The sequence below is a fragment of the Tachypleus tridentatus genome, chromosome 12 (genome assembly GCF_004210375.1).
Source record: "Tachypleus tridentatus isolate NWPU-2018 chromosome 12, ASM421037v1, whole genome shotgun sequence".
NCBI lineage: Eukaryota > Metazoa > Arthropoda > Merostomata > Xiphosura > Limulidae > Tachypleus > Tachypleus tridentatus.
The window spans coordinates 11,849,310-11,869,291 of NC_134836.1; the positions used below are offsets into that span (position 1 = coordinate 11,849,310).

A 19,982-nucleotide genomic window follows, 5' to 3' on the forward strand; every position below is an offset into this window, starting at 1 on the left:
ACAGTGTAAATGTTACTGATTAAATAATTCAAATCCTAACATACCCTGAACTGTGAGGGTTGCCCATGCTGTGTCTTCATCTAGATCAGTTTTTGCCACACATGTGTACAGCCCAGAGTCCTGCTCTTCAGTTTTTGTGATGGTCAGTGAGTTGCCTGCAGCTTGCATCATGTGAGATTTTTGATCGAAGTCTATTGGGTTGTTATTAAACTGCCACTCAATCATTAACTCCAAACTTGGATCAGCTTCAGCATTACAATGAAATGTAGCTGATTTTCCTGCAGCAACTTCAAAGTTCTCGGGGGGTTTTATGATTTTAGTTTTACCTAAATGTGTATATCAACATCTCAGAATCAAATACAATATTAATTGCTTTCTATGGGTAAGATAAATTAATATAAAAACCCAATTACAGTGATCTACCTATTTACATCAACCCATCAATGAGTACAGTTTATTAAATATACTGTTCTAACTTATAAAGATTAAAATACATTGTTTCATCTGTTGACTACACCTGTTGCTAGAGGCATTTTGGGTCATAAATTCAATAATACCTCACAAGATTTGCCCAGCTTACAAAAGGTAGCTTAGTCCTAAATCCATATTTTTAGTTCACAGTACAAAATAATCTCTATAATAGTGCTTCATATATTAAATGTTCTAACCAATGATGTTAATGAAATAAATGTTAGAGAAAGAAGTTGGCTAAAGATTCCATGCACTATTGTAGACAATGAATATATAAATATGAACAAAATCTACGTTCAGGTTTCCTTCTTTTTTTTTCAGTTATAAATTCATATAGACTAAGTGGTTAAAAGCTACCTAACTATTATTTTGACACATTTTCGAAAAATATATTCATATACTAAGATAAAACATTTAGCTCAATAACAAAAATGTAATTATAAAACTATTCAGTTTTGCCTACAAACAAATTGATAAACATACAGAAAATCCTTGATATTTTTATTAGAAACATTGGATTTCTCACCAGATGTTTAATTTCTAGAATTGTTTTCAAACAGCAAAATACTAAGTATCTAACTAGGTGCTTAACATTTAGAATTTTTTCTTTAACAGAGAAGAATTGGGATTTGCAAGAGGTGTTTAACTTCTACAATTTATTTTTAATGGTGGAAAACTGGGTTTCTCACCTCATTCTTAACTTCCAGGATTTTGCTAAACAAATTGGACAAAAAAAATTTACAAATAAAAAAAACTTCTGAATTACTCCAATGTAGGTTGGTTGGTTCCATTTCAATTTCATACACATTAACAACTGAATACCACTAGGACAGCATATGCAATTACCTTTAACATCCAGCCTGCCACTTGCTGAAATGTCTCCAAACTTATTTGTTGCATAGCATGTATATTCACCCTTGTCTGTTACTAAAACATCACTAATTCTTAAATCCCCATTTTCAAGTACCTAGTTCATACAGAAATCAGTGTCAGTCACAGAATTCCTAAGTAAGTAATAATAATATAGCATTTTCACCTTTAAACACACTAAAGAACTTGGAACTGATATCAGGCTGGATGTGTTAAAGGAATACTAACCACTAATGAACAAGATGTTATGAATGGGCAGCTTTCATAGCTTACAAATTTTACACTAAATATAAGAATAAAGAAGCTTGATGAATGATATTTATATCAAGAATCATAACTACTGAAGTAAGCCAAGATCACTAAGAACGTACATAAAACAATTTCACGGCCTTACTAACAGTATATAATTATGATTACACAATATTGCCTCACATTCCACCAAATAAAATATATAAATTAGTTAACTTTAGAATAAAAAGTGAGACTATGAACAATTGACCAAGATATTTTTACATTAAAATAAACAGTAAGGCTAAGAACAATAGAACCAATATATTTTTATGTTGAAACAAAAAATAAAACTATGATCAAAGGAACCAAGATATTTTTATGTTAAAATAAAAAGTACAAATCCGAACAATGGAGCCAAGATATTCTTATATTAATATAAAAGGTAAGGCTATGCACAATGGATCTGAGATACCTTTACATAAAATAAAAGGTAATGCTAAGAACAATAGAACCAAGACATATTTACTTTAAAATAATTGAACAAAGATATTTTTGTGTTCAAATGAAAAGTAAAGCTATGAACAATGATATCAAAATATTTTTATTGTAATATAAAAGGTAATGCTAGGAATGATGGAATCAAGATAATTTTATATTAATATAAACAATAAGGCTATAAACAATAGAACCAAGATATTTTATGTTAAAATAAAATTTAATACTATGAACAATGGAACCAGGATAGCCCTCCAGTAGTACAGTGATGTGTCTCTGAACTCAAAACAATAAAATCCAAGTTTCTATACCCTGTGTGGGCAAAACACACATAGCCCATTGTGTAGATTTGTGCTTAATTAAAAACAAACAAAAAAGACATATTTTTATGTTAATACAAAGGATACAGCTATAAACAATAGACTTAAAATATTCTTCTGCTAAAATAAAAAGTAAGGCTATGAAGAATGGAACCCAGATACTTTCATGCTAACATAAAATGTGAGGCTATAAACAAGGGGACCAAGATATTTTTATGCCAACATAAATAGTGAGTCTATGAACAATGTAACCAAGATATAATTATGTTAATATAAAAGGTAAGGCTATGAATGATGGAATCAATAAATTTTTATGTTAAAATAAAATTTAATGCTACAAACAATGAAATGGAACCAAGAAAATTTTATACTAAAAAAAAGTAAGGCTATCCACAATAGAACCAAAATATTTTTACATTAAAATAAAAATGAAGGCTATAAACAATAAAACCAGGATAGCTCCCCAGTGGCACAGTGATATGTGTCTGAACTTAAAACACTAGAATTCAGGTTTCTATACTTGGGGTGGACAGAAAACAGATAAACCATTATGTATATTTGTGCTTATTTACAAACAAACAAACAAATTGATATTTCTATGTTAAAAGGTAAGGCTATAAACAATGGAACCAAAATATTTTCATATTAGAATAAAAAATAAGATTATGAACAATTAAACCAATATATTTCTATGAAAGCATAAAAGTAATACTAAAAACAATGGAACCAAGAAAATTTTATGTTGAAATACAAACGTAAAACTATGATAAATGGAACCAAGATATATTATGTTAAAATAAAAAGTACAGCCGTGAACAATGGAACTAAGATATTTTCATATTAAAGTAAAGAGTAAGGCTATGAACAAAGGAACCAAGATATTTTTATGTTAACATAAAAAGTAAGACTATGAACAACAGAGCCAAGATAGTCCCCCAGTGGCACAGCAATATGTCTCTGGACTTACAACACTAGACTCTCAGTTTCTATACTATGGGTGAGCAGAACACACGTAGCCCATTGCAAACAAAGAAACCAAGACATTTATATGTTAATATAAAGTAAGGCTATGAGCAATGTTACCAAGATGTTTTCCTGTTAAAATTAAAAAGTAAAGCTATGAACAATGGAACAAATATATTTTCATGTTAAGATAAAGAGTAAGGGAAAAAACAATGGATGCAAGGTATCTTTAGATTAAAATAAAAGGTAATAAGAACTGTAGAACCAAGATATATTCACATTAAAATAATGGAATGAAAATATTGTGATGTTTAAATAAAAAAGTGAAGATATGAAAAATGAAATCAAGATATTTTCATTTTAAAATAAAAAGTAGGGCTCTGTACAAAGGAACCAAGATACTTTTATGTTAATATAAAAGGTAAATCTATAAACAATGGAACTAATATATTTTAAAGTTAAATTAAAAAGTAAGTCTATGAACAATGGAACCAAGATATTTTTTTGTTAATGTAAAGTTACTGTTTTCTTTCATCAGACTGACATATTACTTCATAAATATTGAGGAAAACAACAAAGAACCGCTTCCCCCTACAATCTTCTCTACACTTAGGAACATTTTTTTTTCCTTTGCAGTAGCAGCTAACATGTTGAAAGTCTTTAAAAAGTTCAAAAGTTACTCACTTGGCCAGTCTTTTAAGAGGCTTGAATGAATTTAAGCATAACATTTAGGCTAATTATACTACTTCTAATTTTGCCAACTATTTATGAATTACATTAGAAAACAAATGTTAGGAAAAACATATATTTGGCAGTGTAAGAATGATGAAATCTTCTTTATATGGACTACCAATTGTGAATTTATCCAAAATTTCTTGTACATCCTAACTCTTTCCACAAAACTATTAAGTTTACTCTTAACTAACTTTCCTTCCCTTGTCACAATTGTCCCCCCCCCCAAAAAAAAAAAAAAAGTTTTCAACACAATGTATTACAAAGAAATTTAACAGAGAAACCAAAATATTTCAATTATCAATGTAGTTATTTCACCCACACTATTACCTGACCTTAGAGAAATTTTCTACTGATAAAATCAGTTACTACAAAAATACAAGAATTATACTATACTACTATTGACTGAAAATGCCAGCACCACTAAAACAAACTACCCTTAATCTGATAATAAAGTCTTTAATAACTTCCTTTTGTAATCACATCAACTCTAACATTCCTATTTTCTTCAACTTAATAAAATTAAAAATAAATCTCTTTCACAATTGCTGGTTTAATTCGAGAAAAAAAGCAATCTCAAGGATATTATGTGACATGATGAAATTAACTACAAGTAAAATCAAAACCATTATAATATTGAGTAAGTGATTAGTTACATTAAACTAAATGAAATGTATCTCAGACACTGTAATAATTTTAAACTTTGATAGACTGTAAAACTTAAATGATTCTTAGAGGGCAGTGTAACAATGACAAATCTTCTAATAACTCTTAGAAGGCACTGTAACAATGACAAATCTTCTGATGACTCTTAGAGGAAGCTCTAATAGTAACAAATTTTCTAATGACTTTTAAAGGGCACTGTAACAATGACAAATCTTTTAATGACTCTTAGAGGACACTATAACAATGACAAATCTTCTAAACTCTTAGAGGACACAAACAATGGCAAATCTTTTAACGACTTTTAAACAAAAGACCCTCCTATTATCTATTCACAATTCTTTGAACTCTCATTCACCTCACCTGATAACGACCACCTGTCACTTCCTGGCTATTTCTCATCCAGGTTATATCAGGTTTGGGAGCTCCAAACACCCGACATCGTAGAGTAACGGTTGAAGTCACAACAGCCTTTGATTCTGCTTCTGGAGCCTCAATAATAGTTGGAGGCAAAGCTACAAATAACATAACAAATTAGGTTGGAAGAGAATGGGGGTTTCAGTGTTATAATTATGGTAAATTGAACAAGATAAATGTAACACATGATTTATAAGTTAGATAGGTACAAAGAAAGGTCAAAATGTTGTTCTCTGCTTTATTAGTAAATGTGTTAATACCCATACCAGCCATTCTGAGATACATTTATACTTCAAGTAGGTTTCTCATCATCAAGAATTACATAAATAAGAGAAACAAGGCAGTACTACCATAGTTTATAAACTACTCAGATATAACTAATTATGTTACAATTAAAACAAAATAAACAAAACAGAACTGACATAGTTTATAAACTACACAGATATAACTAATTATATTATAATTAAAACCAAAGGAACTGGCCAGAATTAGCACAGTCTATAAGCTGCACAGATATAACTTATTACATAATACCTAAAATAAAAGGAACTATGCAGAATTAATATAGTTTACAAATTAAACATATATAACTAATTATAACTTAAACAAAAGGAATGAGGTAGAATTAACATGGTTTATAAACTACACATTTATAATTAATTATTTTATAATTAAAATAAGAGAAACAAGGCAGTACTAGCATAGTTTATAAACTACATAGATATGACTAATTATGTTACAATTAAAACAAAAGGAACAAGGCAAAATTAACACTTTATAAATTAAACTGATGCAACTAATTATATTATATCTAAAACAAAAGGAACAAGGCAGAATTAACATGGTTTATAAACTACACAATTATACAAAAAAAAACAGTATAGTGTTAAAGACTTAACACACATTTGTAGAGGAAGATAGACTTAATATGGTTTGTAAATTTAATGCACACTGAGTGAAACAGTATAGTATGTAGCACAAAACAAGCATTAAAAATAAATTAACCAATCATGTATTTCTTACTTGAATGTTTAGACATTTATAAATTGTATACTTTCATAAAACCTACAGAAAACTGAAACTAAGGATAAAAATTCTCATTCATTACAGATACTAATATTATTGTTAAACTTAGTGTAACCACTGAGTCAAAACAATACTTATGTCATGTATAGTTAATTATAAATTACTTGGCAAGTTTGAGCACTTTATTTTTTCTTATAAGAGTAAGCATAATCTATCCAACCAATGTGAGCATTTCATTTTCATTTTTCTTATGTGATTAAACCTTTATATGCATACCTGTGCATGTTATAACATCTTTGTTTTATAAAGTTACATTAGAAATTTCAATCAAACATCTTTATTTTCAAAATATGCCAATATTAAGCACCAGAGTATGGATAATAATTAAAGTTTTGTATTATCTAAGTTTAAATTATTAGTATCAACACAAAATATGTATAATAATAAAAGGATGTGTCTGTACATCTGTAGCTGTCATGGCTCCAAGAGAAAATAACCTAGAAACCTAAAATCCTGAACCCATAGTAAGAGGATCCAGAGGGTGTGCACCTGAGTATTAGTATTTACCACACGTGTGTACACATGTGCATCCCATAGTATACCCTGTAATATATCAGGTAGATTAACAACTTTTGATGAACAGAAAAGTCAATATATTTTGGTAACATTGCATTACAACAATGGCTTTTATGTCATGTTGCTTAACAACAAAAGTATAACTTCATATTGTTTTTAGTCTACGTATTGAAAGTATAAAAAGAAATGTATATGCTAGGTATACACTGCTGGCCAAAATCTTAAAGCCATTGAACAGAAAGAAAAAATATGCATTTTGCATTTTCAGACTCACCACTTATTTAAGCAGAGCTTCAAAAGATGAAAATAAGAAAAGGTAAAATAAAACTAAAAAACTTTTTAGCATTTAATAGGGAAAATGTGAACACTATGAAATTAGCTTAAATACTAGCTGGTCAAAAGTTTAAGACCATACCAAAAAGAAGTCCTAAACAGGGTAGGAAATGCCTAACAAGAGGTCTCAGTAGTGAGTTCCATGGCTGTCATTATGAATAATTGCAAACATTCGCTTTGGCATGGTCGAAAAAAGCGTTTGAAGAATTCTGGCTGGAATGTTATTCCAAGTGGTGAAGATGACTCATGAAGATCATGCACTGTTTGGAATTGATGTCCATTTCTATAGACTTCCCTTGACATCCACCACCAAACATTTTCAATGGGGTTTAGTTTGGGCAAGCACGCTGGATGTCCAAAAGAATCATGTTATTTGCCATGAGAGAGAGAGAGAGAGGCATTGTGGATTGCAGCATTGTCCTGCTGAAAGATCCAGTCATTTCCACATAAGCAAGGGCCTTCAGTCAATAAGGATGCTCTCTCCAACAGGCCAATGTAGCCAGCTGCTGTTTGATGCCCCTGTATAACCTGAAGCTCTGTTGTTTCATGGAAGGAGAATGCACCTCAGATCATGATGGAACCTCCTCCACTGTGTGTAGAAAATGTCTCAGGTGGGATATTCTTATCGTCCCAGTAATGTTGGAAGCCATCTGCACCATCCAGATTAATTTTTTTCTCATCAGAGAACAGAATCTTTTTCCACTTTTCTATGTCCCATGTTTGGTGCTTCTCAGCAAAGTGTGGAAGGAGGCGTGGCCTTTGAAGACGTTTACGGTTTTTAAGTCCTTTCTCTCGTAGATGCCATCTTATTGTTCTTGAACTGCATACTGCATCCATAAGAGCCTTAATCTGGTTTGACGATCGGCTGGTGTCTTGCTGGACAATCTGTCGAATCCTTCTACTCAATGCCAGCGAGATTTTCTTGGGCCGACCACTTGAAATTCTCGTTCCATATCCCTCAGGGTCTTTTAAGACATTTGCAACAGCAGTTTTACTACATCCAATTTCGCCAGCGATGGCACATTGAGAGAGACCATGCTTTTGCAGCTCGACAATTCTGCTACGTTAAAACTCTGTCAACCTTTTAGCCTTTGCCATGTTTTTACCCAATGTAACACAGGAGATGTCAGTGGGAGATGTTGACAAGGCTAATACTTGAACACAAATGACTAAATTTCCTTACAAGTTTACCGATTAATGCTTCGTTTCAGTATGATCTTAAACTTTTGACCAGCTAGTATTTAGGCTAATTTCATAGTGTTCACATTTTCCCTATTAAATGCTAAAAAGGTTTTTTATTTTTATTTTCCCTTTTCTTAATTTCATCTTTCGAAGCTCTACTCAAATAAGTAGTTGAGTCTAATAATGCAAAATGCATATTTTTAAGTTTTGTTCATTAGCCTTAAGATTTTGGCCAGCAGTGTACTAAACTGTTTATGGCAGGCACTATTAGTTAATTTATTTTGTAAGTTAATGCTTAATGATTTTTGAGTTTTTCATAACAAAAAAGTTAAAATTATTATTTTAAAAGTGATAGTTATGATAGGTTTGGTTACATAATTTGGTAAGAGTCATATATTGTGTTTGCAATTCATTGCTGTCAAGACTATATTTTGACAGCACGTTACTTGAACCTTTAATATTTTTCTTGTTACCTTTACTAAGTATTGTCAAATCAGCATAGACTGTGGACTTAAGAGAAAGTTATAAGCTTCAGTGAATAAAGATTTATATAAGTGGCCCATGAGCAAAAGTTAAGAAAAAGTCAAGTGAAGTGACTTAGAAATAAAGGAAAGTTAGAAAATCTAAAGTTAGCCAGCGTGTGAGTGATTAGTCTTAAATAGTTGATATTTTAAAGTGAGTTTCAGAGTTTGCTAGTGATAACAACAGTAATTTGTCTTGCTGAAGGGTGTTCTAAAGTAACTGAACCTGCTGGTGTGGACTTTGAAAAAAAGGAGACACATAAGGTCCAAGATACAACTGTGATAACCCATGGGATAACATAAGTGAATTATTCACTTAAATACTGTGATAAAAGTACTTCATCTTGTCAGTTGGACTATTAAAGTAATAGAATCAGTCTAAGTGGACTTTTGACAAGTAAAATAGAATTATTCAGAGTTTAAGATATAACTTTCATTTTCATAGTGTAAAGAATTTTGTACATATGTTTAAATTCAGTTAAATATTTTATTTTAAAACAAGGGAAGTGTGTACTGTTCATTTATTGTCAAATTTATCACAGATAAGTCACGGACACCTACTGTAGAAGAATCCTTAACCCAAATATATACCTAAAACTCTGACAGTAGAAACAAAAAAAACTGGAAGGATATTTATTGTTTTCTTAATTTAGAGTCTCCATTGTTTAAAGACGTCAGTTTTTTATCTAAAACCTTGGGTATATAATAAAAACTACTTTAACTCAGAAACACCATATGTTTAAAACTTGATTAATACTTATATTTTTATGATAAATTTTATGCACTTACTAATATATATCAATCTAATAGCCCTTGGAATGCTGGGTACTCTCATTAGTTAAATATAATCCTTAATCGTTAAGTCTTCGAATCATATAGAACACCTGTATACTGAGTCATGCTCTTCTTCAATAATAGCATATCTATACTAACTAAATTTTATAGACAAAATTTATTAACAATTCCAAGGTCCAATGTGCAGTTTCAAAGTCCTAACTTCTCAGTTTAATGAAATATCAATAAATTTCCTAACCTATAATAAAATCTTTATCCATTTAACCTTAATATTTAAGGTGGTTTTTAAAACCAAATTACTATATTTGGCATACATAATTATAACCAAAAGCTTTTAAGCTTAAATTTGTCCTTTCCAAGCTGGAGGCAAAATATGTTAGATCAGTGTTTTGTGATGTACTGATGAGCAAAGTTGACACTGATAGCACATAACTATATTTTAACCTATACACTGAGGTAATTAGAAATATAGTTAATTTATAATTGTTTTTGGATATTACTTAATAGAATTATGTAATACTTTTGCTTTAAAATGTACATCTGAAAGGTGCAAAATTAAATTTCTTTTTTATCAAAAAAGGTAGAGAAAACTTTAACAAGGCTTAAACCACATGGCAAAAACTGGAGAACTACACATTCACATCACATGAATGTACAAGAATCTGTTCCCACTGTGATTTGTTGCTGTACATCATAAACACCAGGCAATAAAACTAGGCCCAGCATGGCCAGGTGGTTAAGGCACTTGACTCATAATTCGAGGGTCATGGGTTTAAATCCCTGTCACACCAAACACGCTTGCCCTTTCAGCCATGGGAGCATTTTAATGTGACTGTCAATCCCACTATTCATTGGTAAAAGAGTAGCCAAAAGTTGGTGGTGGGTGGTGATGACTAGCTGCCTTCCCTTTGGTCTTACACTGCAAAATTAGGGACAGCTGGCACAGATAGCCCTTGTGTAGCTTTGTGCAAAATTCTAAACAAACCAAACCAATAAAACTATAAAATTAAAAATTAAGTTATATACTAAACTAGGTGAACAGTTGAAACTGTGAAAAATATCAACAACACATGTGACAAAAAATTATATATTGAAAAAAAGAAGAAAAATATTTTATTTCTCAATTTTTAAATTTGTTTTCACTTTACATTAATGATTCAGCTACAGTTAGTGTTAAGTGGATAAAATGATAAATAAAACAAATTTTTACTTCATAAAATATTTGATACACATTTAGGAGACTCTAGATAGTCAACTTCTTTACACTAACAGGCCAGTTTCTTATATATAATGTAGGCTGGAGAGAGAAACTGTATGGCAGAGTAAAGTACATTCAAACTGTCTGCTTCCAATGTAACCTATATACACCCCCAGTTAATTACATGCTTTTGAATAAATATCTCAGCATTTAAAGAAATATCTAAGGACTATAGCAGAACTTCTTTGCTTAGTTATGGTTTCATTTTAAGTTTTCAGTTTAACAAAATAAAATGTTATTTAAAAAAGGGAGGCAGATAAAACACCTTTGCAGGTCAGATCCAGCCAAATGGCCATCATTCCTCTAGATGTTACACAAATGAAATATGAAAATTGTAGGATAAAAGGAAGCATTTTTATTATTAGCTAGAAAACCAACTTGTCCCCAGATTGATTCAGTGAAGGTTTTAGAAATTCATAGACAATTTTTTACAATAAACACTAGATACATTTTTGGGGAGTACAACAGACTTTTCATACTTACTAAAGTTTTCCAAACCTTGAGAAGATATACTTAGTAAATTCATTTTTCTAGTATGTAAAACAGCAAAATTTGCAGGATCAGTTAAAATGATATTAGGATAAGCATAAGGTAGCCAATGAGTAAAAACACTTCTCCCTTTAGTAATTAGGTTAAAATAACCTACCTAAAAATGTAATGACTCTTCAGGGTGTACCTACCCAGAACATTCAGATAGAAATCTGCAAATGCATATCCATGGACATTTGAAGCATTACATTGGTAAACTGCTGTATCAGATTTGGCTAAGTTTTTGATAATCATCACATTTCCATCAACCTTTCTCATGGAATTCTCTTTGGCTTCTGTAAAAAATAAAGTTATGACCCTTAGCTTACATACAGAACATTTCTTATAATAAATGACTTTCATTTACATATTATAAAATAACCAATGTATTAAAATATATCTACAAAATAAATACATTTCTCCAGTATTGACATGGGCTCCTGAGTAAATATCTCTTTGATGTATCATAGCTTTTCTGTCAGTATTGTAATTTATTTACTGGATCTATCCTTGTCAAAAAGTTATTTCTTTTAATGTATGCTTTATTACATTTTCTCTGCCATGCCTAGCTACCTTATACATGTTTCATAAGTGTTACCATAAAAGAACTACCTCCCTGGATACCAGGTTGATAAGTGTTACCAACAATTATTTTCTCTAAATGTCTCACTTTACTCATGAACTTTCATTAGTGATTTATCACCAAGCATCCAAAATACTCTGTGATTTACTTAAGAATTCTTATCAGCTTACTGAAACACAAATATTCATTTAAATATAGAAAATAATTCTTCAGAATTAAAGAATGGTTAATAGACAACAAACTTTTGTTTAGTATGTGCATATGTATGTACATGTATGCAGTATGTACATATATAAAAATTACTTAAACACCCTGCATACTACTGCAGATAAAAAAGTGGTGTTACATAAAACATGAGTAACATTCACATATTTGTTCACACATAATTTCTAGCCAATAAATAAAACAATAACAATAAGAGTAGACTCACAGATAGAAGAATTGTGCAAAACATTTTTTTTTTATCAAGAAACGTTTTTATATACAGAGATTGTCTAACAATATAAGTCAATAAAAATAAAGTTTATAGTATATTGTTTTCTACATGAAACATTGTTTTCGCAGTGAATTTACAACAACAACATGCTTCCAAACCAAAATACAGGCCAATCTGAAGCAAGGACTTCACTTACAATATAACACAAAAACCATATACCAGGCCAATGTGGAGCAAAGCTCATAACCACAACCCAAACTACTTTGTAGCAATGCTCATAACTACAACCCAAACCACTTTGTAGCAAAGTTCTTAACCAAAAGGTAATGCAAAAACCACATCCCAACTCAGTCCATAGCAAAGCTCTTAAAAACATAGTAATACAAGACCATATTCCAGACCAATCTGTACCAAATCTCTTAAACACAAAATAACAGAAAACACATAATTTGTGCAGCCCAATCTGTAATAAAGCTCTTATTCACAACATAACACAAAATAATGTATCAGGTAAATGTGGATAAAAGCTCTTATCAACAAAGTTCCACAAAACTAAATCCCTGGCCAAATTGAAGGAAATATCTTATACACAAAGTAACACAAAACCACATCCCATGCCATTCTATAGCTAGGCTCTTAACAACAAAATAACAACCCACGCTAATCTGAAACAAAGCTCTTATCCACAAAGTAACACAATACCACAACACAATCTAATCTGTAGCAAAGCTCTTATCCACATAGTAAAACAAAGCTACAACCCAGGCCAATTTGGAGCAAAACTCATCACCACAAAATAACACAAAACCACATCCCAGGCCAATTCATAACATACCTCTTCACCACAAAGTAACTTAAATCAAAATCTCAGGACAAAGTGGAGCAAAGATTTTATCCACAAAGTAACACAAAAACACATCCAAGGCCAACCTGGAACAAACCACTCTCTAGCAAAGATTTTATCCACAAAGTAACACAAAAACACATCCAAGGCCAACCTGGAACAAACCACTCTCTAGCAAAGATTTTATCCACAAAGTAACACAAAAACACATCCAAGGCCAACCTGGAACAAACCACTCTCTAGCAAAGATTTTATCCACAAAGTAACACAAAAACACATCCAAGGCCAACCTGGAACAAACCACTCTCTAGCAAAGATTTTATCCACAAAGTAACACAAAAACACATCCAAGGCCAACCTGGAACAAACCACTCTCTAGCAAAGCTTTTATTCACAAAGTAACACAAAATGACATCCCAACCCAAATGCAGCAGGAATTTAGTTTAGAGAGAGAGAAGTCTGAAGAATTCTCTCTCCAACTGGAGTGGTCAGGAATGTTGTGGTTCCTCTTCGTCCCCTCACATGAGATGTTGTTTAACTGTACTTGAAACTTTGCCTGTATTTAATTTTTACTTGTTGGAGATATGAAGTGAAGATGGGATATTATAAAATTGTCGGGGAGAAAGATCAAAACAAAGGTGGCACCAAAGAAGTTAGCCAAGCCAGAGCCAAACAAGCAGATGTCAATGTAAATGTCAATGCAAAACAACCTAATTCAGGGCTGGGATCTAAAGATCCAATGCCTGAGATTTGGATGTGGGGGGGAAAAGGAAATGCCCCGAGAAAACCCACTTTCACAGGACAGGCACCGAAATGTTTACCTGTCCTGTGCCCGAATCTGAAAAGGAAATATAAACATGAATCTACCTTGTCTGTAATTATGTTTCTTGTTGAGTGATTTCTGATTGTTAAAATATGTTATATAGTGAAATGTATTTTGTAGGTGCACTGGCTAATTTACATAATGATGCAGTTAGTTGATTTCTGTGTTCTGCTTTTAAATAATATTTGTATGATATTTCTGTGAGTCTGTTTATAAGAGTTGGTAAGTTACTGATTTGGTGTATATAGTTTACGGGTGTGTATGATGGTAGTTTGTTTGCTGCTCTTAGTATTTTATTTTGTTGTACTTTAATTTTTTGTAGTGTGTTGTTAGACATATTATATGTGACTTGACATCCATATTCTATTAACGGACAGATGTAAGCCTTATATATTTGAAAGATAGTCTCTGGTGTACAGTTTGAATGTTTGCTAGACATGGTCATTAAATATAAAATGCATTTTTTGATAGATGAGTGTAAGTTGTTGATATGTTTTTTCCATGTTAATTTTGAGTCAAATGTGATGCCAAGGAATGTGATGTGTTCACTCATGATGATAGGCATATTGCCCAGTGTGATGTTTACTTTTTCAGAGTTTTACTGTGTCTTTTTAATTTTCTATAAAAAGTGATTGCTTGCATTTTTGTTGGATTTAAAACCACTCTCCACTTGTTGCTCCAGCTCATGATATTATTTAGTGTTTCTTGAATGCGAGACATGGCCATTACTGGGTTTCTAGAGATACTCCAGATAGCAATGTCATCTGCGCATTGTGAATTGTAAGTGTACTTTAAACTGGAAAAAGGTATATCACTGACAAAAAATAATGTACAGGAGTGGCAACAGGACAGTTCCTTGGGGCACTCCTGCAGTTATATTGAAAGATTTTGATAAAGTTTTATTGACCTTTACTTGGGCTGTTCTATCAGTTAAGAAATTTGATATCCATTTAATAACAGTGTGATTTATTTTCAGATGAATTAATTTATACTTAATGGCATTATGCCAAACACTGTAAACTGCTTTTTTAATGCCTAAAAATACACCTATGGTTACCTATTGTTGTTAAATGCTTTGTAAATTGATTCAGTGAGTCGTATGAGGTGATCTATTGTTTGTCTGTTTTTCCTAAAAGCATTTTGAGATTAGGGTAGGATGTTATTTATTTCACAGAAACAGAGGACTGGATTTGAAATGATTTTCTCCATCAGTTTGCCAAGAACACTTAACAGACTGATGGGTCAAAATTTATCAGGATTTGTCCTGTTTGTTTGTTTCTTTGGCATCATTGTGATAATGGCTTTTTTCCATAGTAAAGCTCTTAAACACAAAATAACAGAAAAATCCAACCCAATCTGTAGCAAAACTCTTATCACAAATTAAGACAAAATCACATCCCATATAAATGTGGAGCAAAGCTTATATCCACAAAGTTCTACAAAGCCACATCTCAGGCCACTCTGTAACAGAGCTCTTAAAAACAAAGTAACACAAAATCACATCCCTCAACAAACAGAAGCAGAGTTCTTATCTACAAAGTAACAAAAAAAACAGATACTAGGCGAATCTAGACCAAAGCTCACAACCACCCTATAGCAAAGCTCTTTCTTATCAACAAAGTAACACAAAAGCACAACACAACCCAATCTGTATCAAAGTTCTTAATCACAAAGAAAAAAAAAAACATATACCATGTCAATGTGGAGCAAAACTCTTATCAACAAAGTGACATAAAACCACTTCTCAAGACACTGTGGAACAAAGATCGTATTCAAAAAATGATACAATACCTCATCCAAGACTAATCTGCAGCAAAGCTCTTATCCACAAAGTAACACAACACCACAACCAAGGCAACTATGTAACAAAGCTCTTATCCAGATTGTAACACAAAACTGCAATCAAGGCCAATTTGGAGCAAAACTCTTATCCATAAAGTACAAAACCAAATCCCAGGCCAATCTAGAACAAATCTCTTATCTATAACGTAATAATAAACTACATCCCAGGCCAATATGTGGTAAAGCTCTCATCCACAAAATAACAAAAACCACAGCCCAGCCCAATCTGTAGCAAAACTCTTATCCATAAATTAACATCACAGGTAAATGTGGAGCAAAACTCTTATCCATTACATAATAGAAAATCACAAACCAAGCCAATTTGAAGCAATGCTCTTAACCACAAAATGATAACTCAGGCCAAGCTGGAGCAGAGTACTTATCCACAAAAGGACAAAAAACCACATTCCAGGCCAATGTGGAGTAAAAGTCATATCCACAAAGTAACACAGCACTACAATGCAGGCAACTATGTAACAATCCACATAGTAACATAAAACTATGACCCAGACCAATCTGTAGCAAAGCTCTTAACCACAAAACCACAATCCAGGCCAATCTGTAACAAAGCCTTATCCACAAAAATCACATCCTAGATAAATTTGAATCAAAGATTTAATTCACAAAGTAACACAAAATCACATCCCAGGCCAATGTGAAGCAAAACTCTTATCAACAAAGTGATATTAAACCGCATCCCAGGCCAATCCGGAGCAAAATTCTAATCCACAAAGTAACACAAAATCACATCCCAGGCCAATGTGAGTCAAAGCTCTTATCCAAAAAGTTGTAAGAAACAACATCCCAGGCTATTCTATAGCTAGATTCTTAATCACAAAATAACAACCCAGGCCAATCTGTAGCAAAGCTCTTGTCTACAAAAAACAAAAAACACGTCCTAAATCAATGTGAAGCAAAGTTCTAATCCACAAAATTACAAAAAAAAACACATCACAGACTAATCTGTAGCAAACCTCTTATCTACAAAGTAAAACACCACCACAACCCAAACCACTATGAAACAAAACTCTAATCCACAAAGCAGCACTAAACCACATCCCAGACCATTCTAATATTAGGCTCTTAACCACAAAGTAACACAAAATCACAACCCAGATCTTTCTCTATCAAAGTTTGTAAGTACAAAGTAACACAAAACCACATACCAAGCCAATGTAGACCAAATTTCTTAACTACAAAGTTACAGTTATAGTTATAAAGCAGCCAATGAAATGAAACTGTACGTCTCATCATAGTGGTAACAAAACAGTAAACAGAATTTTAAGTTAATAAAAGTGCAAAAGCTAAAACTCTGTAAGTTTCCAGCCAATCTTGTAACATATGGTTGTTTTAATAAAAATACTAAGCAAAAACAGTGGATTGCTGCAATGCCATTTGATAACATACCTGTCAAGTTCCTGAAGAAGCTTTAATAGACTTCTGTTCCCTGTTCCTGCTTAAATGTGATTTTAGATGCTGACATAAAGTGGGGGGTTTTTGGAAAGTCTGTTAACATATGAAATATAAAACTGACCTCACACTACTTTGCAGAAGATGGTAACAACAGAAACTGTGGTGTTGAGAGCTAGTGTATCATCATGTCTATTGGCCCAAACCCAATCACTGATACAGGAATAAGGTTTCAAGAGTGGCAGGAAGTCTCTAAAATCTTTCTTTAAAAATATGTTTAACCTTCAGTATCTATACTTTTCAACTTGTTCTATTTCACAGTCCTCATTTTAAAATTGCATACATTCATGATCTGTACAAGTAATATTAACAAATTTTATACAAAAAGTGCAATATAATTAAAATACTCTTTCTTTCACAGATACTTGTAAATACTTACGTCATTGCAAATAAACTTATAATTGAAGAATCATACGGTGAGCCATACAAAAATTAGAGAAAATAGGGTCTGAAACTAATCTTTCAATATGCTGAAAACCTGCACTTGTTATATTATATATGACAATCTAATATCAGAAATTCAATACCTTTTAAAGGTACACCATTGACAAACCACTGTAACTTTGGCTCAGGAATGCCACTAGCTTTACACTCAAACTTTACAGATTCCTCTTCTGCAGCACTTGTGTCATTTGGTGCTGTGATCCAAAATGGAGCAGCTATATAAAAACACACAAAACACAGTTCATATAATCACTGTTGATTGATTGTTTAGTTGTGATCCACAAGACATAAGATATGTGGAAAAACAGAAAACAGTGTATGTAACTGTTTATTTGTGAGATAGCCAATTTTACTTCTATTTACTATTCATTTATTTATTCCTTCTATCATGTAGTCCAACTATCACTTTTTAATTATATTAAAGTGCTAGTTGACCTTCTATTTACAGTACACAGATTTTGGGTATGTTTATGTTATAAAACTGACACTAGTTTCCCCTTGCAGTTAGAGATATTCTAGTTGGGAAAGATTCTGTAGATTTATGGTAATAGCTAGCCACATGAGATGTAACCTCATGATCTAATCACTAAATAAATGCCTTCCTTGATCTCTGAAACAAGTTAGTTCTCAATACAGAATTAGCATAAATTATTGATTGATATTCTTCTTGATCTTGAAAAATGATTTAATCTTGGAACACTGATTTATGTTCTACTGAATAAGTTTTTTCTTTCTTTTTCCCAGTTATTTTGATATTTATTGGTAATACGAGTGGAATTTATTTTGTATTGTTAAAAAATGTTTGTACCAAGCCCTGGCCAAGCACATCTTTACTAACTGTTTTTGGAAGTGACAAAAGTTAACATTTTCCTAAACTGAAAATGTATTTCCAATAATACTTACCTCTGCTGATACTATATCTATTTCTCCAGGGTTTCCACTCTTTGCCCATCTAAACATTGATAATGTTTGCTCCTGTCATTTATAACGAACTTGAATGCCTTAGGTAAATTCTAGTTCGCAAACAGGGCAGCTAATGGTATAGAAATATAAAGAATCTGGTGAGATGTGACATGTAAAAGATACCTCTCCTGTAACAATAATCCATTATAGGCCACTTGAATCATTTGTGAAACCACCTTGTAATGTTAATGGGAGATAAGTCATGGAAAATAGAAAAATCCCAATGAATGAAAAATTGGTTCTTAGAAATAAGTTAGTATGAGCCACATAACACTTGAGGGACCTGACAGAACATAACAAATTATCAGGATCTGGGCAGTCATAAAGGTAAGGGATGTCTGGTGGATTAGTGAGAAGGATCTTTCCCCTACCCTGGCTTCCAGAGCCTTGGAAAGGAAAGACCTATTGGGGTAAAGCACAACAAATATGGAATACTAAAACATCCTATGGAATGCATTGTAAACAATGACACCCACAGTCCAACTACAACAAATAATACAATGTAATAGAAAGATGAAACAAAGAACATGAACCTAAGGGCTCAAAAGGAGGATGAGACAAAGCATGTAAAACAGCTGTAAAATCCGAATTAAGAAACAGAAAAGGATTGCAGAATACAAAATAATTCAAGCAGATCTGATAGAACTGAGAGCTAATCAACTGAAACACCTTGTGATGTATCATTCATTCCACTGGACGAATTTGGTTGGGTCAAAACAAGTGACCCACAATTAAATTAATCACTCCTGGAACATGACATGCTAAAAAACTTATATGATGGGAATGCACCCAGTAGCGAAGATTCAAGGTATGAAAATAAAGGTCTGAAGAATGTGTGTCTCCTTGATGAGAAATCTGAGATACTACCATGGAATTGTCGGAATGGATTATAACAATTTTCCTCTTTAAGAAAGACCCACACCTAGAATTACTGCCGATGTACTGAAAGAAGTTAGAGAACTTTGATACGGCTTGTATTCTGTCCAAGTACCCTGTAATTCCTGACTTTGAAGATAAGCTCCCCATCCCTTAGAATAAGCTGGTGGAACAGATACCCCAATAGTAGTATTGCTCTGATCCAACCACCATTTGCAATCAACAATGTTGCTCCAGAGTAATGATCAGAATGCATGCTCCATTGGTTGTGCAGTAACAACTGAAAGGACTTCATATGTGCTTGTCCCACAAAAATTATA

The 19,982-nt window shown here is 32.2% G+C and overlaps 1 protein-coding gene across 1 annotated transcript in view; it reads right to left on the minus strand.

Moving 5' to 3' along the window:
• LOC143234611 (neuroglian-like) overlaps positions 1-19,982 on the minus strand; it is a 77,736-nt gene that overhangs the window by 15,243 nt on the left and 42,511 nt on the right. Inside the window, 5 exon segments of the mRNA XM_076472082.1 lie at positions 45-326; positions 1,318-1,438; positions 5,109-5,260; positions 11,534-11,677; positions 17,907-18,038. Coding sequence (XP_076328197.1) covers positions 45-326; positions 1,318-1,438; positions 5,109-5,260; positions 11,534-11,677; positions 17,907-18,038 — 831 coding nt within the window.